We start from the raw sequence: 25,477 nt of genomic DNA on the forward strand, positions 1-25,477 counted from the left end.
TCCCCTAAAAAAAAATTACAGATACCAAAACAAAACAAAAATGAAGTAGCGATCATGCTACCATCTCATCTTTTCTCTAATTTTCATTGTGATATCATAGAAACCAAAACCATGGTTTTAAAGTACCTTTCAAGTTATTACATCTATATTGGGCAAAATTAAAAATCAATAAAAGGTGGAGTTACAAAGATGTGGTTCTTTAAAGAGTAGCATTATTGTCTTTCACGAAACTCAATTCCCCGACATAAATCAAGCAAAGTATGAAGAAGAGGAAGATGTATCCGTCAAGATCTGCATATGTTGGAACCAAAAATATCACATTATTTCATCACCAAGAATAGTAAAACCAAAAATGACAAGTAGAATATTTTAGTATTTATCACATTTCTGATTACTCAACAATAGTTTATATTATTCTCTGCGTTAATCTTACAAGCACATGCTTTACTTTGGTGACATAATGTAATCTTAGTTTTTCACTTGTACGTTTTTTCAATCTCACCTTTGCCAAATTTCCCTATTTATGTAAAATTATATGTAAAAGTTCCCTATATATGCATCTATAAATCAAGAAAAGCAAAGCAAACTTTAAACTCATTACCTCAAGCTGATCTTCAGTGAACGAATCTTTCTGGATGTTCCATGTATCCGCATGGGTTCGCCGGAACTCAGCCACTGCTTTAGTCACAGTCGATTTTATAGGTGTAGGTTCACCCGCGAAACGAGCCAGTAAGGTCACATGATCCGGCAGCCAGCTGAAATTATTCACAAAAGCTTCAGATTAGTTAAAGGTGTCTCAAGCTTAAGCTTGCTTCACACACTTTGACGCAAAGATGTTACCTGGGCATGTCATAAGGAACAGACAAAACTGAAGCTACTAAACCAAGAACGGCTCCATGCACCTCTGCAATGGACTGAGTTGAACTTGCTTTCCTGAAACAATCGGATACGATTCTCAAGTTCATGTTCAAAACAAAATCGAAGACAAGATATGCAAATCACACCTTATTGTTTTATTTTTAATTTTAATTGCGTTTTCATATTGGAAGACAAAAGTTGAGACAAAAATGCTTAAAAGGCAAGACAGGGAAACCTCCGATTTCTTCTCTTCTGGATGGAGTTTGCCTCTGTGTAGGATCTATCACGAAAATCGGCAGCAAAATCTTCATCTCCTCCTTTCATTAGGCCTGCTAGAACTGCTGCTGCATGCTCTCGTACCTGAAAACCAGATTAAATCATTTAAGGGTAAGAAACTCGGCACTTGGTCTTTCCAGAAACAATTAACCACAAGGTTGAATCATTAAAAACAACTCTAATGGACAAGACAACATAATCCTATGTGGGGAGGAAATAAAAACTAAGAACTTGCCTCTACTTGGCTGTCAACAAGGAGCTTTTCCACCGTTTTCCAGATTTTCTGTTTATCTTCATGAGAGAGGATGAAAGTATGCCTAGTAAGAAAGGTTAAAATTATAAAGCTTTATCAATCAACAGCGTATTTACTTGTCACTTTGCTTTGCTACATATAATATATATAATCAGCAGATATTACCTATACATAAAAGTTCGCAGATATGTCAGGGTTGAAGATCTTATCCGCCAGTTAGAGTCATCAGCAGAAGAAAGAATGACTCCAATAACTTTCGGTAGATGAGATTCTGGGAAAACTCGCCATTTCAGCAGCTCAAAGGCTGCCTTAGCCAATATTGATAGATCTTTATGTGATGTTTCCTTCAATAGATAGAAATAAATATCCCATGATTCCCAGTCATGGAAAAGCAATTTAGAAGAAAGAAGGTTAAACATATATAATGATTATACCTGTAAGGATATCACTGGATAGAGGAATCCCGCAATTACGTCTAGCAGATACGAAGCCCTTCCAGATTTGAAAGATGAGATAATGAAATGGAAGAGCTATATATAGGATAAAAAAAATAAAGAAGATTAGTATCAAATGTCTCAAATATAGGGAAGAAAAAAAAATACTCCAAAAATTGAGTTGGCCAGTACCGTCTCCATCCATTTAACATCATCAAGAGAGTCGCCATTTGATTGAGCATTTTCCATATCCACATCTGCTGAAGTGTCCAAGCTATCTGATATGCTAGCTTGTTGAATGTTTTTTACAGCTTCAGATGCTTTTGCACCAATCAACTTGAACCAATTTTCCTCCTTAAGTTGGCTATCAACATCTGTTCTCCCTTCTTCAGATGGATGTTCTTGTTGATATGACATCCGCAGCCGAATGTTAGAACATAATACTGAAAGAATTACACCGATAGCTTCCCTTATCTGTTCATTGTCACACAAAACAAAAAGGCTTTTCAGAATTTTATTCTGACAGTCATATTTTAGCTGTCTAAAGATAGTCAAAAGGCACAGAGACGTAGAGTAAAATAAATGAGTATGAGAAGTCTTACTTGTGCCGAGGAATGGGACATATTACAGATCAACTCATCAAGAAGCACGATATGCAGCTTCACTTCTGATACAGGCATCTTTGGTGGAGATAGTTCTATTAGAGCAGCCGAAAGAAAAGCATACCGCTTTGCAACAACAGTGGTGGTCGCAGTTGGTGGTAATGGTGCCACTATACAGTCCAAAATTTGTTGTCTCATGACAGGAATTTTGGTTCCTTGCTTCCCTTTCCCCGTGACAGCATAACGTATGCAAGCAGCCCATTCCGGTATGGATTCTACTGATTGGCCAAGAATAACATTCTGCAACTGAACCATTATCCAGCTATCCCACTCACCAAGAAGACCATTAACATCAGAGTGCAGTACACCTGCTAATGCTTCAGCAGCAACACACTGTTTTGGTCTCTCCTTGGCGTTACAAAACTCCTCTAAGGGGCTTTTTAGTGCCAGTAACACAGGCACTCCACATTCTTGTGCTAATCGCTTGAAGATGCGAGCAAAACTTGGGTAAAATATATCACTGCCTAACAAAGATATCCAACTAGGAGTTCTTGGCCATGAAGCCGAGAATTCAAAATAGAAACGAGTGATCGACTTGTCCGCCATGCTCTGGAAGGATGAACTTCCGTGATTACCTCTAGAGGAACTATCTGTGTCAGTGACATGAATATGAGAAAGACTTTCAAAAGTCTCCTTGAAGAATCCTTCCTCTCTAAAAATTTGGCTCAATGCTAAATCAAGGGATGAGTTCGCATTTTCAATTTCTTGTGAAGACACAGAAGGCTGATCCTTGCCTTGCATCTTATGAGGTGACTCTTTAAGTAGGGTGTTTAACGCTGAAATCGCCAGTATTCTCGTCTGAGGAAGTTGACTTTTCAAGTTTTTCAAGAAGTGGCCTGAAAAATACCAAACATAATCTTAGTTAAGAAGGAGCAACTCAAATAACATGAATAAAAAGCCTTCCTATATATTCTACCAACTAAAATCTGTACCAGCAGTTTCATCAAGGATTTTGAAAGAGAAGCTTGGGTCAATCCTAGAGGACATAACTAACAGAAGGAGCACTCTGTTAGCCATCAAGTTGTACCTGGAATAAGCAAAAAAGCATAATGTAACCATACCTTCAAAATTTATGAATCTAAGAGTTGGGGAGCTAAATTTTAACTAGGTCTCGGAAAATAATTTCCAATGAAAAAATATGTTAATGGTAGGGTAGATATACCGCCAATGCAAGCTGGAAGAATCAAAACTCATGGAGCCAATCTGAGAAACAAGATCTCCAGAAGTAGACCCCTCAACATGGCTTTCCAATGAGCGAAGTATGTTTCTCGACAGCCCCGCAAAGTGAATGTTATATTTGACAAAAAGCTGCAAGCATAAGAAAATTTAGCCATGAACTGAAGAAAAAAACGCCTTTATCCTAATTACAAAGACTTGACCTTTACCTCAATGATTGCTTTTTGGGATTTCATAGATTCATGATGAGAACTACAAAAGATTTAAAAATAAATCTTAATACCAATTTTACAATCATATTTGTCCTTACCAAGAGATATATTTATTTATTTTAGAAATTTAAAAAGGTTACCTTGAAAGAATCCCAATAAGAAAAGAGGAAAATGATTTTGGATCCTGGAGTAGCAGAACAAACATAAGATTTTGCAAACGAAATAAAGCAAAGAACAATTAACACTAAATGATTACCGTTGTCAAATGCTTGAGAACACTCTGTGAAGAGAGAATGGCACAAGAACCAAGGACTACATTCTCTTCTACATCCGGCTTTCGCAAGTTCTCAGTAAGGGACAGAACACACTTTGAAAGCAATGTCGGCCATCTTTTTAACAGTTTCAGCAAAGATTTTCCAGAAAGCCTGAATAACACCAGAGTTTGAAGCTAAGCCGGGTCAATTAATGTATTGAAAGAAGGGTAAAGCCCAGTAGAGAATTTTACAGACAAAATTCTCACTGAAGATGATATTTAATCCTTTCCCAAACTTAAGAACTATCTATAACCATTGACGTGCATTTTTACCATAGATGGACACAAAAGTACTCACACTCGAACAGTTTCATAGTTGTGCAGACAGAGGGTCAAAAGGTCATCAACCAAAAGTGTCAAGGCTTCTGGTGGAGAGAAGTTCCCATCTGTACGAAACAGATGATATGACGATTGTGATGATCTCCAAGTGTTGTGCATGTACGCTTTATCAATGAGTGCCCATCTAGGCCTGGGAGACAAGACAATTTGCAAGAAATTAAAATTAAGATATGTAGGTTTTCAATTAAGACAAAAGAGAGACTTACCTTCTCTTGCCCTTAGAATTAAACTCAGTAATAAAGTTTGCTGGAGGCTCTACAATCGCAGCAGATTCCAGTTTCCAAGCCTGCCTGTGATTTGACCATTCATCATACTCCAAACTGCCTGCAAAAATGTAAAGGATAAGTGTTACAAAGAGAAAAACATGTGGCCTCTCAACTGCAGAAAGGGAGCATGCCAGAGGCTTTCTGCAATACCATAGTTTCCCAGGGCATCCATTATGCGGATTATTAATATCAACAAGATGCTGTCATCTGACTTTTTCTCTAACAAGTATCTGCAAACATCACATAGCAAACCATCAGAAAATAATATTTCCAGTTGTACGCATATGCTTTTTGGAGAGAAGTAAGCAGAGCAGCTACTGAACAAACATTACTTGCAGGCTGCATGAATTGTTTTAGCAGTTTTTTCTCGTATTTCAGCACTGCCAACACATGAACCCGATGCTCCAGCTATAAAGAACGGCAGATCTTCAACCATATCATGTCTAGGTGATGGCCTGAAATCAGGTAGGCAGGACAAAACACCTTGCAATGTAGAATCTATACGCAAAAGAGTCACTTTAAGGTGTGTTTTCTCATCTCCTGCACCGCAAATAGCATCAATGAGGCAAGCACGTGTAAAATTTTTGTAGCAAACAAGTACGATATTGTACGTAATATCACCAATGCAAAACAGAAATGTCACCCTTTAGCTATAATATGAAACACACAAACCAAACTAGTAATAATATGCACTGATGCACATATCCTTGAAGGAAGATTGAAACACACAAAGCAATGACTGAAAATTACCTGCATCAGAGTGGATGTTTGATTGGCAAATACTCAAAAGATCATCTAACGCTGACTGAAGATGGAGATCTAAGAGCTCATTGGCAAACTGAGTTTCCTCTTTGGTGGGAACATGCCACCTGGAATGCGCCACCTGCTCATCCTTAGAAGAAGCTTTGGTGCTGATCCATTCCTCCAAAGCAGAAGCAGCAGGGTGACGAGACAAACATCTGTCAAGAACAGAATTCTTTTGTTATTTGAGTAAAGAGACAAACAAAAAGTAATAAGATATTAAATTAATAATTAACATTCTTGAGTTATTACGCACTTGTATTGATCAATAGGATAGTAAAGAATCAGACTTCCAAGGAGAGATCGAAGAAGATGATCCCCAGCTCCATTAACCTTTTCATAAGGGACCATCACATTATCAAACAAGCCAGATAAAAGTACACATCACTAAAAATGGCACACAAAAAAGAAAAATCTGAGTCCATAGATTTCAATTCAACAAAGAATAATACCTTCCAAGATGAGGAATTAAATGCGGAAGATATAGCTTCGATCAAATGACCTTTGTACCGAAGAAGTGAGATGCCTCCATAAGTGATCGCAACTGACAATACTTTCAGCTGATAATCTATAGCTGCCTCAAGCGCTGGAGAAAGTGTGTGTTTGTCTTGCTGAGAAAGGGTGATACAAAAGAAAATATTAGTCATATTAAAAAGAACACATAAAATTTCGAACAAAAACTACTGACAAGAACCTTATTGGAAACACGGGTCTCTGCACTTCCTTTTCCTCCATACCCAGTGACAGGGATTTCTTTCAGAGAAGATATAACAGCAAGGAGCATTGGTTCAACAATTTGAGCAACTGCTTCTTCGGGGTTGGAATGAACACAGGCACAACAAAGCAACCCAACCTCAGCAATTGCACCAGGAAGGATATTTGTCTGAACAAATTTTGATATCTTTCTCAAGGCCTGTTAGAGATTAAAATAAACAAGCAATCATACTTCTCTTCCATCGAAAAGTATAAGGAGTTTCTAAAGTTACAGCGAAAAACCAACCTGGTTATATAGAGATCCAGATAGCCTTCCAAGTAGGATTTCAAGCATGCAATAGTAATATGGACCATCCTCAACCAAAAACGTTCCTGATGTTGCAGATGAACTTAGGCCTTCATTTCTGCAGCATCAGAAAGTCTTAATGTTATTAATAATAGACAAGAGGGAAATCAAATGTTATATACAAAAAGGAAGAGACCACAATCATGAAGCAGATCTGTAAGAAACCCTGAGTGCAATACATCACTTACATAACACTGTTGGGTTCCAAATGCTGTAACAAAGCAATCAAACGACACAAAAATTCATCCAGCCACTCAGAGAAGGAATCCATTGTCATGAATGATAAGTCATCAGAACTATCGTCCAAAACAGCCATCTGCAACATGCAAGGACAAACCCACCGATAAAGAAAGAAGTCTTTTCAACAGTGAATGTTTGAAAACTTTCAAGGTAAAAGAGCTTACATTGGAAAATATGGAGCCAATCAGTTGCATAGTTGCCAAGGTTTTAGGGGGGTCATTGGCATCCATACCAAGCAATGCATTTGATAGAGAAATCCCAATAAGATCAAGAAACATCCTATCGTCCACATCACCACCAAGATCTTGTGCTTTAGCAGTTGACATGGAAGACTGCAGGATTGACCGGCCAGCAAAAGCTACGGACATCATAGCAGTTTTCAGCTGGTGGGTGGCAGTTGTCTGACTATACATAAACAAATATTCATGAGAACTTTCATTTTGATGGAAACAGATAAAGCAAAATAAAGATACAAAAGTCTGTAAGATAAAGAAGGGAACACAAACTACAAACCGTTTCCAAAGCCAAATGGAACCGAGACGCCACAAAAGGAAGGACCAAAGAAGGCTCCACATAAGATAACATGGATGTCGCTGCAGCAACTGTCTCGGAAAGATGTTCATTCTTGCTATATTGGCCACGATCAATCAACTTCAACACCACGCCAACAAAAGCTATCCTTTCCGGCTTTCCTAAACAGACTGCTGGCAGACTATCTGGATCTCTGTAGGAATAGGATCTAATCAAGAGACCGCCAATATGATTGAATGCATTAAAAAAGTGGTGGTATTCTCTTTCTTACTGCTGCTCACGCTGTAAACGCTTTTGGAAAGCTATCACCAGGTGAAGCAAAAACCGTTCCAAGGAATAAGTCCAACGGCCACCATTAGAAGGATGATAATACCTACATTTAAACAATACAGAAACAGTAAGTAGAACAGTTGTAACTTTGCCGTTTACGAAATCAATACACAAAAGGGCATCAAAGGTTTAAGTAAACAAACTGTTCTAAGAGGTTGACCAACTTCTCGAACTGCTCATGTGCCGTACTTCCAGGTTTTAGAAAGTATACCTGAAACAGGTCCCAGGAAATCCATCCCATAAAGAGTTATTAATCAGGTACAGCAGAATAATGCATTAAAATGAAAATGTAAAACAACTTACAATAGATTGTGCAATTGATTTTGATGGAGTAGTAGTCCTGTTAGAGAACAAGAATCTTGTGTTTCTGGGAACATCAACTGAAAAAGGATATGATCCACTCCCATTTGCAACAGGAACCTAAAACTAAATCGTATAAGAATCATGTGTATGGAGATAAAGAGAATACAATAATCTGGGAGACAGCAAAGGGCAAGACATAAGCATCTGAAGACTGAATCTCAATTAAGTTCTGTCATCTGAAGACCAATTTTTCATCTCCCAATTCAGCTATTCCAGACATTTCATGACATATATTTTTTCCAAACTAAAACTGAAGTCAAGAACTTTTGTCATTTAGGCTGGAACTTCAAAGACTTAAAGCATTAGCAACACTAGGAAAACTTCACTCACCTCAAACATATTCAAGAATCTACTGAAAAGCATGGGAAAGTACGACTCCCAGTCGATAAAGCTGCAGTTTTTTATCACGCGAGCTAGTACAGCTATCCATTGACTATTCCAAAATTGACAATTCGGTATTGAATCCCAGAGCTCTAGACAGTTTTTTATCCATTTTCTACAAGGTCAGAAGAAGAGAAAACGAAGTTCAAATTCTTTTGTTAAAATACGAGAAAACCAGAGATATCACTGATCTCCAAAAAAAATGTTCTTACTCGGAGAAGAAATCCTGATTTCCAGGGTTCGTAGGAAGGAACAATCTCACAAAACCAGAGCCCTCAAACGAGGAATTATGCCAAGGATTCTCCAAAAGAGACCTGAACGTGGATAGAAGAAGATCCAAAAGATGAGCAGAGATATAGCATTTAATAGACTCTCTAATTACAGCCACCAATCTAGCTACACATACAGTCTTAAAGAGACAAAGAAGGTCCAACTCAATTCTATTATTTTCTTTAATGGTTCTATTAAAAAGCTGGAATATAGTCCCATTGCCCCTATTAGTGAAGACACAACTCTTGACTTGCTCGGGACTGCGAGCTTTATTAAGCGCAGACATCTATACATGTATCCTAATAGTACAAGTTTGATATGGTATTTACTCATTAATTTACCCAGAGCGATGTACCATCATAGGGACATGGCATACAGGAGAGAACTGGTGAAAAATACGACGGCCATAGTGAAAAACTTTGCAACGTCATCAAAGATTCATGCATGATGAACACAATGCTTCCTTCCTATAGTACTTTCCTCCCTTTTCCAATTCTTTGTCCATAGCAGAAATAAACAGTGTGCTTTCACATATAAGAATGCAAGCTAGAATAGGCAGGATCATGATAGCGACTTCACAATTCTCTTGACAATACTAGATACACTAAAGCATTTACAGAAGTAATAGCACTACCATGATGAGAGTAAAGATCTGGTGTTAACAACTTACATGAATTCAGACCATATCTCCGATGCGGCCCCTTGTGGAAAAAATCTCCTACAGGAACGAATGAGAGAAGTAAGAGCCTCAAAGTGTCGTTGTCTCAACCTCCAACCTTCAGGACCCGGGCTCCTATAGAAGAAAGAAGTTCGAAAACATTATACATGAAATAAAACAAAGACATCCAACAGAGCTAGACAATTTATTTCCCCCATGAGTATCTAAGAAAAAAAACCATAACTTGTGGCTGCCAGATATTGAAAGAAGACTCACCTGCTGAAATGTGCATGAATCAAGGTATCATACAAGGGCCTCCACTGAACTTTCAAAGACAGCTTCTTACGATACTTGTTGATCAGTCTGACTAAAACATTACCCCATCTAACCTATGGTACCATAACCAACCAATCACTCAAAAGGTAAGCATAAAAAAATGGAATAGCAAGGGCATATGAGGAAACAGAGCAAGTAACTGGAGTTCATTCTGGTATTAGTTTCGAACCTGTGCATACAACTTATTCTCAGATGAATGAAAAATTTGTAAGCCAATTTCCACGAGTTCACTAACATCTTCCACGGACAATTCACTTTTCGCTCTAACAAAGCTGCAAAAGGAAAAACAAACGTCATCAGACCCCTGGACCGCTACATGGAATAGCCAAATGCAGCATACTAAGAAACAAGTATGCCCAACTTACAGAGTGAAAAACTACAAGATGGAAATTACTACTCAATCAATCACAGGTACATAGAGGCTACTAGAGTAACCAGAAAACCAGTGGAACCAGTCTGTAAAATGATTTTCAGACTACTAGATTGCATGATTTAAGTATAATTCTTAACCTAACTACAATATTCACGCAAATTCCAACATTATACACTGTTTATTAAACCCCATACTAGTCATGTATCGCGAACACCCAAAAACCCTGCAGTATATTTCGATATACTAACTCGATTGTAAACTGAGCTAATCGTCACTTAAATCCATCATCCTCGTCTTCAAATCCCAATAAGAAGCAACCAATTCGAACGAGAAAACAAAAAAAAAAAATCAACGGGGTTTTATGCAATCAAACCACAAAATCGAGGACTCACAGTTCGATAACGGAGATCCATTTAAGAGTGGCGTAAACAGACTCTGGATCATCGGGTCGGTGCAACTCTTTGACGCATCTCACGACACGAGCGAAGGACTCTTTCTCCTTCTTCGTCTCCTCCGCTACAGGCGGCGGTAGCCATTCATTGTACAGATGCATCGCTTCTTCTCAGTGTCCGCCTTCGTCGTCTTCAAATTTCTGCAGATTGTTGTAGTTTCTTCTCTCTCAGACGCTGAATTTAAGCTGCGTTTGCTTTTTCAGTTTTTTCTCTAGTTTTCTTTCCAAGCAAGAAAAATCATATCCGAGGAAAAGGACAATCAACATACCAATAGAGAAATGAAAACAACTTGAGGAGAAAAATTTATTCTATTGACTTTACCGTTGACTGGTTACCGGCAACGGACGCGGCAGGTACACCATTTACCGAAACCGACTAAATAGTATTTCAAATTAGGCCCTTAAGTTTTACTTATAATACAATTTACTCTCATAGGTTATGAAACATTTGAGTTGTGCTCTATTAGTTACGAATCGAAACTACATTTTTTAGATGGAACGCATTACTGTCCACAAGTAATTCCGGCCCATAAATTGTGAACTTAATTCTGACCGTGCGATGGAGACACATACGCATAAATGGTTATTTTGTTGTCAACAGGTGGAAATTTATGCAGCTATTGTTCATCGAATTAACTTAAGTGTGTATGTATATTGCATACATTGCATACATATATGATGACGACATTAACATTACGGTTTATTTTGTGATAGGTCGAGGATGTGATAGGATCCTACGTTCTAAATGAGTGATTAAAATCACTAAAACATAGCTGAAGTTTAATTTTTTTGATTAAATAGTTTAACTTTGAACTAACAAACAACAAGGTCGTTGTAGTATAGTGGTAAGTATTCCCGCCTGTCACGCGGGTGACCCGGGTTCGATCCCCGGCAACGGCGTAATTTTTTCCCGTTTTGTGTGATGGGCCGTTTTTGGTCCGGGAAGGAAGTCTTTGTAAGCCCATTTATTTGAACGAAAAGGCCCAACTCTAATTACCTTCGCCGTATTTGTTCCTTTTCTTTTTGTAAGCAAAATATTTTTATTGAATCAGAATATAATTTCTACGTTAGAACGAAAAAAAGATATAAGAAATATTAGTGGTCTAAAGTTTGGACAGTGTTGACTGGTGAGTGTTTAAAATTATATTTTACGATTGACATTATTTATTGGCTAGATAAAAATAAAAGAATTCATACTTAAAGTGGTAAATATCTAACCAAGAAGGTACATAAGTGTTAAAGAGAAACCAGAGTTTTTGGTGTAGACTTTCCTTAAAAGCTAACATAAAAATGTCAACCACGTCCCAACTCGAACAGAACTTACATACGAAGAAATAGAACTAGAGAAGGTGGTTCATGCTTTTATGAACTATGGAAAAATTACGAGGATATGGGAAAAGAGCATACCATTATTATACCAATTCCAATGGAAAAGGGAAAACATTGATGGATTTGCAAGACATAATCAAGTGTTTTGAGTTTGGAGTCTTCGGACCTTGGAAACAAAAAAACAGAAGGTTAATTATTCTTCTTTTATTAGACTTAAACAACTCAATAGCACAAACTTATGAGTTATGGAGTATCATGGAATGTGTAAACATTTTTCATTTGTACATGTATGTGTTTTTTTTTTTTAAGTTCTCAAGTCTCAAGTGTTACACGCAATAGTGGTTAACCAAATAAAGACAACTGAAATGTTGGAAAAAATGACTCTCAGCTTCACGTAATTGTCCATGAGCCATGCTGTCTATTTTGTGCATTTTCTTGTTTTATACAAGATCTAAGCACATACACTCTAGAGATGAAACATTCCAAACACGTGGTAGTTTTATACAAGATCTAAGCACATACACTCTAGAGATGAAACATTCCAAACACGTGGTAGATTTTGGCTGTTTGCTATCCTTAGAGAAATTTCTCAACGATCCACCCGAAAACACATGTACAGTGAATGAGTGAAAGAGTTTATCTTAACATACGATAGTTTAGTTTTCTTTTCTCATCTATATTAAATACTTGAAAACATAAATTTTACTATTAAGTGCCAATAAACATTTTTATTGCAAGTTTATATTCTTGAAGTTGCATCTGAATAACATTTTAGTACTTCTTCTGTTTCATAATAAGTGTCGTGTAAGGTTTTTACACACATATTAAGAAAACAATTAAATTTTTTTGTTTTACCATTATTTATATATATATATTTTTTTATTGGTCAATACATTAAATTAGTAAAAACAAAACTAAAAATTTTACCAAATATCTGCATTGAGAATACAAAACGACATTTATTTTAAAACAAAATTCAAAATAAAATGGAGAGAGTATTCATTACTAGAATGAAATTATATTTGTCTCGAATTGTGAGTCTATTGAGTGGACCATTCATATCGGATTTTGGATGGGACCATACAACACGACGTGGTATATGATAAATTTTAAGTCCTGTATGTCTGTGTTCCGAAGATAACGTTAAACAAATAACACCAACATCTGTTTCAGAAAGACAAACCTGTCTTCATAATCTAAATCAAAACTTTAAAATCTTTTATAATATCTCAAGGGTGAATATGTAATAATGTAACAACGCCAATCTTGTAATAACATATAGAATTATAGATATGATTAATTAACCCAAACAATCAGTTGACATATATAAAAAAGTTAATCAAATCTAGTAATGAGAAAAAGAAACGAACCGTCCCTTTCTCCACTTAAGTAGTTTAATTGGTTCTGTGAAGGAAGATAAATTCGCTGTACCTCTCTCTCTCTTCCCGTTTTCATTTTTGTGTTCTCTGGCGGCCGATCCCGTCGCTACCTTTTAAGATATTTTTTTTACATGAACCTGAAATTGAAATCAGGAATATATTTCGGGATTATTTGCTGAAATTTCTCATTTCTAGATCGAAAAAGAGAAAGCGGATAATTCGTTTTCGTTTGATTCCTGCCAAACAAATCCTAGGGTTTGTTCTCCCCTTGATCTATATATTTTCATATATTATTTTTACTGGCTGAATCATTCTCGTATGTGTTAATTTTGTATATTGTGATTGTTAGTGTTTCTGAATTAAGTGTTTCAGATTGGGTTTTTCTCCTTTTTTTTTTTCCATTTTTGTCTGATTTAGTTTATAGGTTAGGTTTGCGGAGTCTATACTTTGAGGTTGTGGAATTTTTTGTTTTGCTTTGAATTGGATCAGCCCATTTCGTTTTGTAGGCATAGACATTGATCAATTGCATGTTATAATGTTTAGTATTAACTTTTAAGCTGTTTTTTTTATATCCTAAAACTGTTCATTCATTTGTAAGTAGGGACTTAGAGTTTCTTGATTTGGTAGATTTAATTATATGGTTGTGTTTGTATATATATGCAGGTGCCTTTATTTATCTACCAAAAGAATGTCCAATTATCAAGGAGATGATGCTGAGTACATGGAAGACGTAGATGATGAGATGGAAGATGTTGAAGATGATATGGATGACGAGTTTCGTGGCGATGATCTTGGTGCTTCTGATTCTGATGTTGAAGAATTTGACTACTCGGTAAGTATGATAAGATGGAACATGTTTCGTGGCAAAGACGTATATGATGAGATGGAAGCTGTTTTGTTGGCTATGCTACTTTATAATCTCATTTTACAGCTTTTTCTTACCTATGTCGTGATTTCGTGTTATATGGTTTCAGAATAATAAAGTAGCTGATACCTCGGCTGAGCAAGCTCGGAAAGGGAAAGATATCCAGGGGATTCCGTGGGACAGACTTAGTATTTCTAGAGAGAAATACAGACAAACTAGATTAGAACAGTATAAGAATTATGAAAATGTCCCTAATTCTGGGGAATCATCAGAAAAAGTAAGGGTTATATTCCGTGATCCTCCATTTTTAGTATGTCCTGGTTAGCACAATTACCTAATACATCGTTTTTTGTATGGATTCAGGTTTGCAAAGTCACACAGAAAGGGGGACTATTTTATGACTTCTGGCGGAATTCACGATCTATCAAGTCTACTATACTACATTTCCAGGTTCTTTAAATATCGAGAGTTCACTAACTTGGACTACTTGATAGTCTTTTTCTTTCTGATTGGAATTATTTATTGTGTTTGACGCGGTTGTGGACATACCATTTTTCTACTGCTAAAACCCTCCATCTGATCAAGAATCTTTATTGGTGTCATAGCTGAGGAACTTGGTGTGGGCAACTTCTAAGCATGACGTGTATCTTATGTCAAATTTCCTGGTTACACATTATTCTTCTCTAACATCCGGAAAGCATGAAGTTCTCAATGTTCGTGGTCATGTTGCACCATCCGAGGTTGGTTTTAGTCAGAATGTAGAAGTTCTACATTACTGTAACTCTATGTGGTGCTGAACTGCTTTTGCTGCATTTAGAAACATCCTGGAAGTTTACTTGAAGGATTTACGCAGACTCAAGTAAGTACACTTGCAGTAAAAGATGACTTTCTAGTTGCGGGCGGGTTTCAAGGAGAACTTATTTGCAAGGTAAGTCTAGATTTATCTATCACGGATTAATCACATAAGCGACTTGCATTTCTGATCGAATAGCTTCATCTGTTTCCACATTGCTTCAGCATCTTGATAGACCGGGTGTCAGCTTTTGCTCTCGTACGACTTATGATGATAATGCTATAACCAATGCTATTGAGATCTACAACAAACCTAGGTTTGTGCTAGTCTTTTGCTGAAAGTTCCACATAAAGTTGTTAAGAGTCACTGCTTCTAAGTTTAGTTTTTGTCTTCTTTTCACAGTGGTGCACTTCATTTTACTGCCTCGAATAATGACTGTGGAGTTAGAGACTTTGACATGGAGAGATACCAGCTTGTTAAGCATTTCCGTTTTCCTTGGCCAGTGAATGTAAAGTCCTTGTTTTTTTCTTGGTTTTGCTTTTGATATAGCATAACTCTTGATCTCTTACACTTGCGGTAGATAGCATGAGTTTCAGTTAGGCTTTTATATCCCCATTTCTTCTTCATTGTACCTAATCCAAGTGATAAAGTTACATGTGTTTTGAACCATTTAACAAAAATGGTATTCTTTGTTTTCAATTTGGTGGTACAGCACGCATCTTTGAGTCCTGATGGTAAATTACTGGCTATTGTTGGAGACAACCCGGAGGGCCTTATAGTAGACCCCAACACAGGAAAGGTACATATTCGCGGTCCTGGACATTAGTGTGTGAGATACTCACATGGTTTGTTACCACGTATTTGCTTTATAATGCCAAGTCTTTGGAGTTTATGCAGACATTGGAAACTCTATCAGGACATTTGGACTTTTCCTTTGCCTCTGCGTGGCATCCAGATGGGGTCACTTTCTCAACAGGAAACCAGGACAAGACTTGCCGTGTATGGGACATCCGTAACCTATCTCAGTCTGTTGCTGTCTTGAAGGGTAACCTAGGAGCAATCCGGTCAATCCGCTACACATCAGATGGAAAATACATGGCCATGGCTGAACCGGCGGACTTTGTCCATGTCTATGATGTCTCAAACGGGTATGAAACAGAGCAGGAAATCGACTTCTTTGGGGAGATCTCTGGAATATCTTTCAGCCCTGACACAGAGGCGCTATTTATTGGGGTATGGGATCGCACTTATGGTAGCCTCCTTGAGTTTGGTCGGCGCAGGAACTATTCCTACCTTGACTCGTATCTTTAAACAAGAAGAGAAGTATACACAACCCTGTCCAAGGAATAAAAGAGAGCTCATTCAGCAACCAGTGAACATGACAGAAGCAAAGCATAGATATAATGGATATCTTAAAGGTGTAAATGATGTGTTGTGCAAATGCAAGTTAGTTAGTGTCTTTTGTTTCCTTCTCCGCCTGGTGTGTTGTGTTCCTTATTTCTGGTCTCAATCTCGGTTCAAGATGTGTACAGAAAGGGCTGGTTCAGTGGTGGCGCAGACTGGATTAGGACTTGATGGTGGCGCTGCAGCTGGACCGGGATTTGAAGTCGGTGTGGGATCCGAGGATGGTTCTGTTTGGTAGCTTGTGAGTCTTTTCTTTTTGTACCTTGTACTTGTGGTTGTTGTAGGAACTCGAGTGTTTAGATCCTGTTCTGAGTTTAGAATGTGGAGATGCTTAACTAAACTAAAATAAATTAATAATAGTCCCTTATTCGTTATAATTCGATTACAAACCCTAATTACAGACGATTTCTCTCTAAACAGCAATAGTAATGTGTGTATCATGAATGCTATTTTTTTGGAAATTACGTCCATTACACATATAACTCAATGTTCATATTTATAACATGAACATTTTATTGATTTCTAATATAGAAGATCCACAGATAGCATGAGAAGGCGCTGCTGTCGAAGTCCGCCCCCAAGGAGTCACAGTATACAATAGTGATAATTATGGCGCCATGTTTTTGAAGAAAGATCTGGATATATGGCTAAGCCCGTACTACAAAATGGCACTTGCTAAAAAGGAAACAACAAGAGAGACACTAGTTCGCAGTTAGTAACCTCCTCACTAGCTCTAAAGCCATAATAAACATGGCATATTTTGCAACTCATAGAAATTTTTAAACAAGTTCTATAGAGAAAAAGACAATGTTACAACAAACACAAAAGACAACAAAAGGGAGAAAAGCGACTGAGCCACTGTAGAAGCAGCAGCTCCTGACTCATGTGAAGATTTATATTCCAACATCTCAATTCCGTATATCTCCACATCCTTAACTCCTTTGTCTTGATAAACCTGTAAAAGATTAACAAATTTGTAAACAAACACTGGTTTAATTGAAAAAAGAAGTCGAGATATGATTTATGATGATTTGTTACCTGTTTCTCAGATTCAGTGAGATTGCTCCACATGTGTCCTATTTTCTTGGTAATGGATCGTTCTTGAGCATGGTAATCAGGTTTAAGCCTAGCGTACTGGTCAGCAAAGAAGAAGTTGTAGCCACTCCTGTAGCATTTGGGCTTCTGAGTATCGACTACAGCCAACTTTGATTTCTTCCTATGCCGGCGTTGTGATGATGGTAAAATGGCTGAAGGTGTTTCCATGGTTGGTTGTGACTCCCTTGGCGTTTGAGGAATGTGGTAAAGCACACCTTTCAGCTCTTGAGAACCCAATTTCATCGTCACCAGATAGCCGTAATCAAACTACTTCCCGTCAATGAATCCTTGAACCTCATACCCAACTTGTGGTTCATCAATACCTGCAGGTTCCACAACGTAATCACAAAGACAAACGGTCAAATTTAACTAGATATACACGTGGTGAATCTATACGGTAATCTTGAACGGATAAGGAATGGAATCAAAGGAAAGACAAGTGTATTATCAGAACAAACGCCGCTAGGAGCTTTACCGCTGAACAGATGCCTCACCGGAGCCACAACCAGAACCGACGAGAAACACGCCGCACGAGGACAGAATTGAAGCCAAACTCACCGGAGAAGAACCTTGTCACAGCACCGTCCTCAAGTACCGAAAACAAGAGCAAACTGCCCCTTGCACCGTGCGAAAGCGAGACCTCTCCCAGTTCACCACCAACAAGAGACGAAAACCCAGCCATGGACAGAACACCACAGGAGCGACAAAGGCAGCACGGAGAAGACAACCAGAGAAAAGGGGAAGAGGGAGTGGCCCTCTCCGGAAACCGGTGAGGAGCACCGTCGCCGGAGAGATTTAGGTTTTGACGGCTGCGAGGATGCGAGGGTTGGGAGGGATAAAAAATGTTTTTCACCATCGCATCTCTTGTTGTCTCAAGGGATAACCATTAACAGGCTCCACGTGAGTTTGAGAGTACGGTGGAATATCGGTCGACATCTTTTCTGGTTAGTCCGAGAACAGCTCGGAGCTTATCCCAGAAGAGAGCAGAGTTACGGACAAGATCATCATATTTGGCAGGAGCAGAGGAATCGTCGCGTCTCTTGTTGTCTCAAGGGATAACCATTAACGGGCTCCACGTGAGTTTGAGAGTAGGGTGGAATATCGGTCGTTTTTATAACCTCCATAGATTATATTCATCGTTCTTTTTGGTTTTGATGGTGGACTGTGACCTCTTTCTAAATCATCAAATCCACTTTTATAACCTCTATAGATTATATTCATCCGTACCTTTGCTGGTGATGGTGCACTGTGATTTTCTAAATATATGCTCGTTAATTCTATAAATTAAAACTTTCTTACAATTCGATTTTTTCCCAAATCAAAGTAAAACTTCTATAATTCAATAGTGTCAGGACCATAAAATTCTATTAATTTATCGATAAATGAATAATTATTAAATTATACACAGTTTTAGCTAATTTGGTAATTCTTTAAAATTTCAATCTAAAAATAAACTTTTTTTTAATAGAAATCAATATCCTCACTAGCTCTAAAGCCACTTTAAAAAAAACAAACAATACTAAAATCATATTATTTTACCATATTTTCTTACATTTATATATTATTTATACAATTATTAATTTAGAATACTGATAGGACCATATAGTTACATATGATTTTCAAACAAATTATTATTTTATTATTTTATTAAACTATGTTAAATATTACACTGGCCCGAGTCGAGACTTGAAAAATTTATTAATTTACAGTAATTATCAATTTATCGAGTTTTTTTTGTACATTATTCACAAGATAAAATCACTCTTTGCAGCCAACAGATGTGTATCTACTTGATGAATCAAGTGCAGAGCTGGACTGTGAGGAGAGAGTCGAAGCTGCCAGAGTTATCAAGAGTTTTATCTGGCATAGGAGAAAAGCAGCGGTGGTTGCTGAGCATGAGTTCGTCATAGCAACATACCTGGCGGATTCTGTGGTCGTCTTTGCAGGCCAACCGTCGTGTGAGTGCACTGCTCACCCACCAAAGTCGATATCCAGCGGTGTTAATAGACTTTTGAAGACACTCGATATAACTTTCCGAAAGCACCCCACTTGTTTCCGGCCTCAGCTGAACAAGGTTGGATCTTCAAAAGACTTGGATCAGAAATCGGTTGGGAAGTATTTCGTCGTGGACGACTAAGAGAGTTTGGATACTGGATTGTGTAGATAACAGGTGTAGTGTCTAACTAGCCTACTGGATTTTGAAGTAGATAACACATGTAATGTCTAACTAGCCTTCTAAACAGCAAAAAAAAAAAAATCTTTCCTTAAAAATATTTGCTGCATGGAGTACAAATTCTCTAGGTGCTTGTGGTTGATACGAATATGCAATATTAAAAGGACCATCCACATTCCCAGACAGATCTCAAGCTATACTTACCACTTCAAGAACATGTCAATACTGGCGAGAATTCATAGGTCCTAACACATTGATAATTGCCATTTCAAGACAATCAGAATATATTGGTTTCCCAAGATCTCATCTGGTGACAGCTTAGCTTCCGTCCATCTGAGAGAATCATTGCATGACCGCAAAACCTTGCTCCACGACCGAACTTTGAGCTTAATAAAGATACTACACACGGGGACTTAATAAAGATACATCACATATCATCAAGTAACATAAGATGCATAACAAATAAACATGGCGCCATCTTTTTGAAGAAAGATCTGGATATATGGCGATGCATGTAACACTACAAAATGGCACTACTAAAAGAAAGAAAAAAAAGAGACACTAGTTCGCAGTTAGTAACCTCCTCACTAGCTCTAAAGCCATAATAAACATGGCAAATTCTGCAACTCAAAGAAAATTTTAAACAAGTTCTATAGAGAAAAAGACAATGTTACAACAAACACATAAGACAACAAAAGGGAGAAAAGCTACTGAGCCACTGTAGAAGCAGTAGCTCCTGACTCATGTGAAGACTTATATTCCAACATCTCAATTCTGTATCTCTCCACATCCTTAACTCCTTTGTCTTGATAAACCTGTAATGATGAACAAATTTGTAAAAAACAAACACTGGCTTAATGAAAAAAAGAAGCAGATATGATTTGATGATGATTCGTTTACCTGTTTCTCAGATTCAGTGAGATTGCTCCACATGTGTCCTATTTTCTTGGTGATGCTTCGTTCTTGCCCATGGTACTCAGGTTTAAGCCTAGCGTACTGCTCAGCAAAGAAGAAGTTGTAGCCACTCCTGTGGCATTTGGGCTTCTGATTATCGACGACAGCCAACTTTGATTTCTTCCTATGTCGGCGTTGTGATGATGGTACAGTGGCTGAAGCTGTTTCCATGGTTTGTTGGGACTGACTTGGCGTTTGAGGAATGTGGTAAATCACACCTTTCAGCTCTTGAGAACCCAATTTCATCGTCACCAGATAGCCGTTGTCAAACTTCCCGTCAATGAATCCTTGAACCTCATACCCAACTTGTGGTTCATCAATACCTACAGGTTCCACAACGTAATCACAAAGACAAAACGGTCAAATTTAACTAGACACACACGTGGTGAAACCTATGCGGTAATCTTAAACGGATAAGGAATGGAATCAAAGGAAAGACAAGTGTATTTATTTGTTAGTGACTTTAACTCACCAAAAGATGGGTTAAAACATGATAGAATCTAAAAGGAATGAAACAGCCATAACACGTTCAGCACATGAATTTTTGACAAGTAATGAACCTGAATGGGGAATTAAAGGCCTAGCAGACATTACTTCTTTACAAAGAACTTGTAATTAACTTTAACCAATGGACAACTGAATACAACATTCTACAAGCTGATGTATGGACAGGGGGGAAGAAAACAAAAGCCACAGACGGAGTTAGGGAAACGTTACTTATACCTTCCTCAGGATTTGGAGATTCATTGGCAAGGCTCTTCATTGCTTCATCTGGAAAAGCATGAGAATTTTGGCTTATCTCAGCATGTCAGAGAGTAACGAAAGAAAACGCCAGACAACTATAAGAATTTGAGTGTGGAAATAGACCTGTTGATTGGATCGAAGACACTGGTTTTTCAAGGTAATACACATGTTCCAGCTGAAAAAGAAACTTGAGATAATACTTCCTCAAGACAAACGATGCACTTGTTATCGTTGTCGGAAAACTGAATGCACCAATCACATCTTTCCATTTCCGATCCTTAACCACCTAGAGTAACAAAAAAAACATACACATTTCAATACTCAATGGAACAATATTAGTCTCCCAATAGTATGATTAATGGTAACATGAACTCATACCCTTTCGATACCACCTCGAGACGTAACCTCAATGAAAAGCCGATGCAGATCAAGAGTGTTCCCTCCCACAGTAGGAACCCTTTTACAGAGACAGAAAATGTTTCACTATCATTCAGTGATCAATTAATGGAAACAAGAGACAAAACAACACATAACAAGCCTAAACTCGTTCATAGATATACAGTATCGAGATTAGTAAAAACTAAATCCAGTTTGATTTCATTTCCTTATGCACAGTATGGACAGGTAAAGAATACGATAAACCTAATTCAACAGACGATACACATGACATAACGCACTTCCTGCATAAACGAAACACAGTGAAAGGTTTGGTGAATTACAACTAATTGACATTAAACCCTAATTGACCATTTTCAACATTTCACTGAGAGCAATCTCTAATTCTTTTGCTTCAATCTCAGCAAACAATATATCAACACCTCAGCCCTTAAATCTCTAACCCTAACCAATCTTCGAGCGAGATACAAACAAAAATTGCATATACCACTGATAAATCCTACAATCACAGAACAAGAAACACCTTTCAATTTCCATCGACACGAGACAAATAGAAAACCCCAGAAACGAAACAAAGAAGGGTTCTTTTTCTTCCACAGTCCTAACCCAAGAGACACAAAAATGAGAAAAAATAAAAAACTCACTTCAGAGTTTGGCTGGTTAGTCCGAGAACAGCTCGGAGCTTATCCCAGAAGAGAGCAGAGTTACGGACAAGATCATCATATTTGGCAGGAGCAGAGGAATCGTCGCGTCTCTTGTTGTCTGAAGGATAACCATTAACGGGCTCCACGTGAGTTTGAGAGTAGGGTGAAATATCGGTCGACATCTTTTCTTTTGGCCGTCTTGGTAAAGGTAAGAGCAATTGAGACGACCGTATTTAAGATTTTATTTTTCCTAAGAGATTAATAATCTTATCTTATAATTTGGAAAAAAAAGGATAAGGATTAAACGAAATTCACACAAATGTGAATGATTTTATCTTCAGAGATTCTGCCCTAAATCATATTTTTATCTTCAGAGATTTTGTCTACCACTCCATGTCCTTTATATTATTAGTCAACACACAAATTTATTTACTTCCTTTTTCGGCTAATTACTTTCATTAGGTTTAGATGAAAACTGAGCCGAGCCCACAACAAAAGCCTCTTTCCCGGTTAAAAGGCCTACCAAATCTAACGGCCCATTAAACTACCTCCAACTGTAATGGCCTATTGTTTTAAAAAATCAAACCCGATTCGATATTCATATGTGGTTCACAAATATAATATTTGTAAGTTATTATTTTCCAGACAGCCTATATTTTATAAGATTAATAAAAGTTACTTCCTTTTTTGGCTAATTAGTAAATTACTTTGAATAGGTTTAAGATGAGGAGCAGAGCCCATAACAAAAGCCTCTTTCTCGGTTAAAAGGCCTACCGAATTCAACGGCCCATTAAGCTAATCCCAATAATAGCCTATTATTTTAACCAGACCGGACCGGTTGGTCCAACCAGAAATCATCTATTTAGCCGAATCTTGATTGAATCAAAAACCAGGATTTAAGTTGAATCACTCAAACCGTCGGAAAACCGTTATAACAAACCGGTGATCCGATTCGAGATCAAAAATCTGGTTCACGAAATTTTTTAAGCTATTTTCCATCCATTGTAACCAAAACATTGTCTCGTGTTTCTGGGAAAATGTAAACATCGTATTTTAACTATAACCATTGGGACAATATCCTTGAAAGACCTTAATTATTACAATCTGGAGAAACAAAAAAAATGTTTGATAACACAACAAGAAGAAGGAAGTTTTCAAGTTGGTATAACTAATCGTGAATCAGGAGAGAATTGTAGGACTAGAAGCCGAAGTATAGAAACGAGCAAGATCAATTGTGTCAAGATATAGAAACCGAGCTTACATGTTTTTCCTAAGATGTTTCCACGGTTTGATTCAAGATCTTCTTTCAGAGAATGTAACTTCTTAGGTTCTTGGAGTACTTGTAGTGAACTCAGAGTTCTTGTGAGTATCAAATGCTCGATTTCAGTTTCGATCCTTCTCTGGAAAATGCCTTCGAGTTCAGATTCAATCTTTAAGTTTTCGAGTTCATGGATCCTGGCTTCCTTTGCCTCGAGAGCAGCTCTCGCTTCCTCGAGTTTGTGTTCCAGATGTTTTACCTTCACCTTCAAGATCAGTGCCTTTGATCCTGAGGATGTTGAGTTATCTTCTCTACAATTTTCATGACTTGGTTGGGCTGCACTCAATTCATCGGTGTTTGAATGTAGTAGTATAGATTCCTTACCCAGCTCCTGAAAACTTTGAACCTCTGCACACGTTTCAATCGCATAGTTAGTTTAGAAATGTTATATAACATTGATAATATAAAGGGTTGATATTGTTTTGGATAGAAGGAACATGAGAGCTTTAGGAGATGAACATTAAAACAATTCACATGGTTATCAAAATCAAGGTTTGTGTGCAAACCTTTCCAAAGAGCTTCCTGCAGAGCTGCAAAGCTTCCGATAGACTCTGCAAGTGGATCTTTATCTGCCCAATGATTATTGTTTTTCTTACTCTCATCTCCATCGTCTTCTTTATACCCGTTTTTGCTTCTGCTATACGTTTGAACTTCCTCCTGAACTTGACCTTCATTGCTAAATCCCCCAATATAATTCATCGTCAATCTCTCATCTTTCTCTCCATGGTTAGCAACAGAAACCGAGCCACTCGAAAACACAAAATCGCTACTTCTCAAGTCGGAATCCAAGCTAGAACAAGGCTTCTCCTTCTCACTATTCCCCCGCTCCTCGCTAGCCTTCTTGATGGTATCACTCCAGAGTTTCTCTTGGCTACCTGAAACAATCTTCCCTCCTAGTACATTCTTTGCACCTATGGTATTACCACTATGCTCTTCACTTTTCTCAAACGCTTGGCCAACAGCAAACATACAACCTATATCGGGATTAAACCCGTTGGCTACCCCTGGATGATGCACCATATTCACAGACCCAACAGAGCCTTCACTACTCTGCCTTGCTTCAACTGAAGACAAGTCAACATGTTTAGAAGGAGGATTCACCAAACCAGCCAATCCACGTTTCAGCAACTTACTACCATCATCAACAGGAGCAGCCTCGTCTCTCACAGGACCATCTCTTTTGATCCGTCTCCATTTCTTCAAACCAAAACCTTTCCTCGTAGAATGTACTGATCCACCCGGAGATCCAACGCTGTTCGATCGTTGAGGTGATCCAACACCTCCTTCCTCATGATCAATATCAGGCAATACTAATAATCCATTTGCAGGGACTGAATTACCATTGTCTTCCACAGATTCAGGGACTGACTCATTCATGCCTAAATCCATTTCACAAAAAAAACAAGGTATCAAATTCTCTGTCATCAGAGACAAATCTGAAAAAAAAATTAACCTCTAAAGAACTAGATTCAGCTCACTACTTCAAAAGAACCTTATTAACGAACTACAATGAACAAAACTCAATTCCCAATTCAAAAACTTAAAGAAACAGAGAGAGGCGAATCGAATCCAATTGAAAAGCGTACCTAAAACAATATAGACAAACTCATCCAACGAGGCAACAAGAGCTTCCCCGAGTTATAGAAGAGCAAGAGAAATAAAATCCTAAGGAATTTAGAGCATCAATGGTCATGCGACGGAGGAATCCGCCGACACTGTTGAGTTATTATTACCGGAAGAAGCCGCATCAACGAATATGATTAAAGTGGACGATATGATTTTAGAGACACAGGAAAAAAG

General features: G+C 37.8%; 5 protein-coding genes and 1 non-coding gene across 9 annotated transcripts; 2 read left to right on the top strand and 4 right to left on the bottom strand.

Moving 5' to 3' along the window:
* Positions 1–32: 32 nt before the first annotated feature.
* On the bottom strand, positions 33–10,849 carry LOC9318883 (proteasome activator subunit 4). Of its 2 annotated transcripts, none has more exons than XM_021033057.1 (35): positions 10,525–10,849; positions 9,929–10,022; positions 9,700–9,812; positions 9,436–9,558; positions 8,708–8,809; positions 8,445–8,610; positions 8,055–8,171; positions 7,895–7,962; positions 7,693–7,794; positions 7,404–7,614; positions 7,055–7,291; positions 6,839–6,966; positions 6,591–6,708; positions 6,285–6,503; positions 6,043–6,201; positions 5,847–5,923; positions 5,540–5,748; positions 5,122–5,329; positions 4,940–5,019; positions 4,730–4,847; positions 4,483–4,653; positions 4,128–4,296; positions 4,012–4,055; positions 3,869–3,911; positions 3,646–3,791; positions 3,416–3,510; positions 2,424–3,319; positions 2,014–2,295; positions 1,822–1,917; positions 1,553–1,731; positions 1,370–1,451; positions 1,094–1,218; positions 841–933; positions 602–755; positions 33–291 (listed from the first exon to the last, which is right to left on the bottom strand). In XM_021033057.1, the coding sequence occupies exons 1-35, from the start codon at positions 10,683–10,685 to the stop codon at positions 250–252; spliced, it is 5,427 nt and encodes a 1,808-aa protein (XP_020888716.1). In that variant the 5' UTR covers positions 10,686–10,849; the 3' UTR covers positions 33–249. The 2 variants fall into 2 exon arrangements, with proteins under 2 accessions (XP_020888716.1, XP_020888715.1); XM_021033056.1 differs by having other exon boundaries at positions 9,929–10,031.
* A 562-nt stretch (positions 10,850–11,411) lies between these two features.
* Positions 11,412–11,483, top strand: TRNAD-GUC. Its single transcript has one exon. It is a non-coding gene; the product is annotated as a tRNA-Asp (tRNA).
* Positions 11,484–13,216: 1,733 nt separating this feature from the next.
* LOC9321028 (uncharacterized WD repeat-containing protein C2A9.03) lies at positions 13,217–16,733 on the top strand. 2 transcript variants are annotated; one of them, XM_002882771.2, is made up of 10 exons: positions 13,217–13,546; positions 13,955–14,123; positions 14,266–14,433; positions 14,520–14,606; positions 14,762–14,896; positions 14,974–15,084; positions 15,174–15,265; positions 15,352–15,457; positions 15,662–15,748; positions 15,847–16,733. In XM_002882771.2, exons 2-10 carry the CDS (start codon positions 13,980–13,982, stop codon positions 16,258–16,260), a joined length of 1,344 nt encoding a protein of 447 aa, XP_002882817.1. In that variant the 5' UTR covers positions 13,217–13,546; positions 13,955–13,979; the 3' UTR covers positions 16,261–16,733. The 2 variants fall into 2 exon arrangements, with proteins under 2 accessions (XP_002882817.1, XP_020887442.1); XM_021031783.1 differs by having other exon boundaries at positions 13,268–13,339.
* A 325-nt stretch (positions 16,734–17,058) lies between these two features.
* On the bottom strand, positions 17,059–18,589 carry LOC110230042 (high mobility group B protein 10-like). Its single transcript, XM_021031785.1, has 3 exons — positions 17,924–18,589; positions 17,392–17,771; positions 17,059–17,308 (listed from the first exon to the last, which is right to left on the bottom strand). Exons 2-3 carry the CDS (start codon positions 17,689–17,691, stop codon positions 17,144–17,146), a joined length of 465 nt encoding a protein of 154 aa, XP_020887444.1. The 5' UTR covers positions 17,692–17,771; positions 17,924–18,589; the 3' UTR covers positions 17,059–17,143.
* A 1,511-nt stretch (positions 18,590–20,100) lies between these two features.
* LOC9318884 (high mobility group B protein 10) lies at positions 20,101–22,761 on the bottom strand. Its single transcript, XM_021031711.1, has 6 exons — positions 22,360–22,761; positions 21,698–21,776; positions 21,443–21,605; positions 21,299–21,346; positions 20,522–20,898; positions 20,101–20,436 (listed from the first exon to the last, which is right to left on the bottom strand). Exons 1-6 carry the CDS (start codon positions 22,539–22,541, stop codon positions 20,329–20,331), a joined length of 957 nt encoding a protein of 318 aa, XP_020887370.1. The 5' UTR covers positions 22,542–22,761; the 3' UTR covers positions 20,101–20,328.
* Positions 22,762–23,385: 624 nt separating this feature from the next.
* Positions 23,386–25,477, bottom strand: LOC9321029 (WPP domain-interacting protein 3). 2 transcript variants are annotated; one of them, XM_021031710.1, is made up of 3 exons: positions 25,264–25,477; positions 24,184–25,056; positions 23,386–24,025 (listed from the first exon to the last, which is right to left on the bottom strand). In XM_021031710.1, the coding sequence occupies exons 2-3, from the start codon at positions 25,052–25,054 to the stop codon at positions 23,514–23,516; spliced, it is 1,383 nt and encodes a 460-aa protein (XP_020887369.1). In that variant the 5' UTR covers positions 25,055–25,056; positions 25,264–25,477; the 3' UTR covers positions 23,386–23,513. The 2 variants fall into 2 exon arrangements, with proteins under 2 accessions (XP_020887369.1, XP_002884963.1); XM_002884917.2 differs by lacking the exon at positions 25,264–25,477 and having other exon boundaries at positions 24,184–25,061.

The sequence above is a fragment of the Arabidopsis lyrata genome (genome assembly GCF_000004255.2).
Source record: "Arabidopsis lyrata subsp. lyrata unplaced genomic scaffold ARALYscaffold_3, whole genome shotgun sequence".
NCBI lineage: Eukaryota > Viridiplantae > Streptophyta > Magnoliopsida > Brassicales > Brassicaceae > Arabidopsis > Arabidopsis lyrata.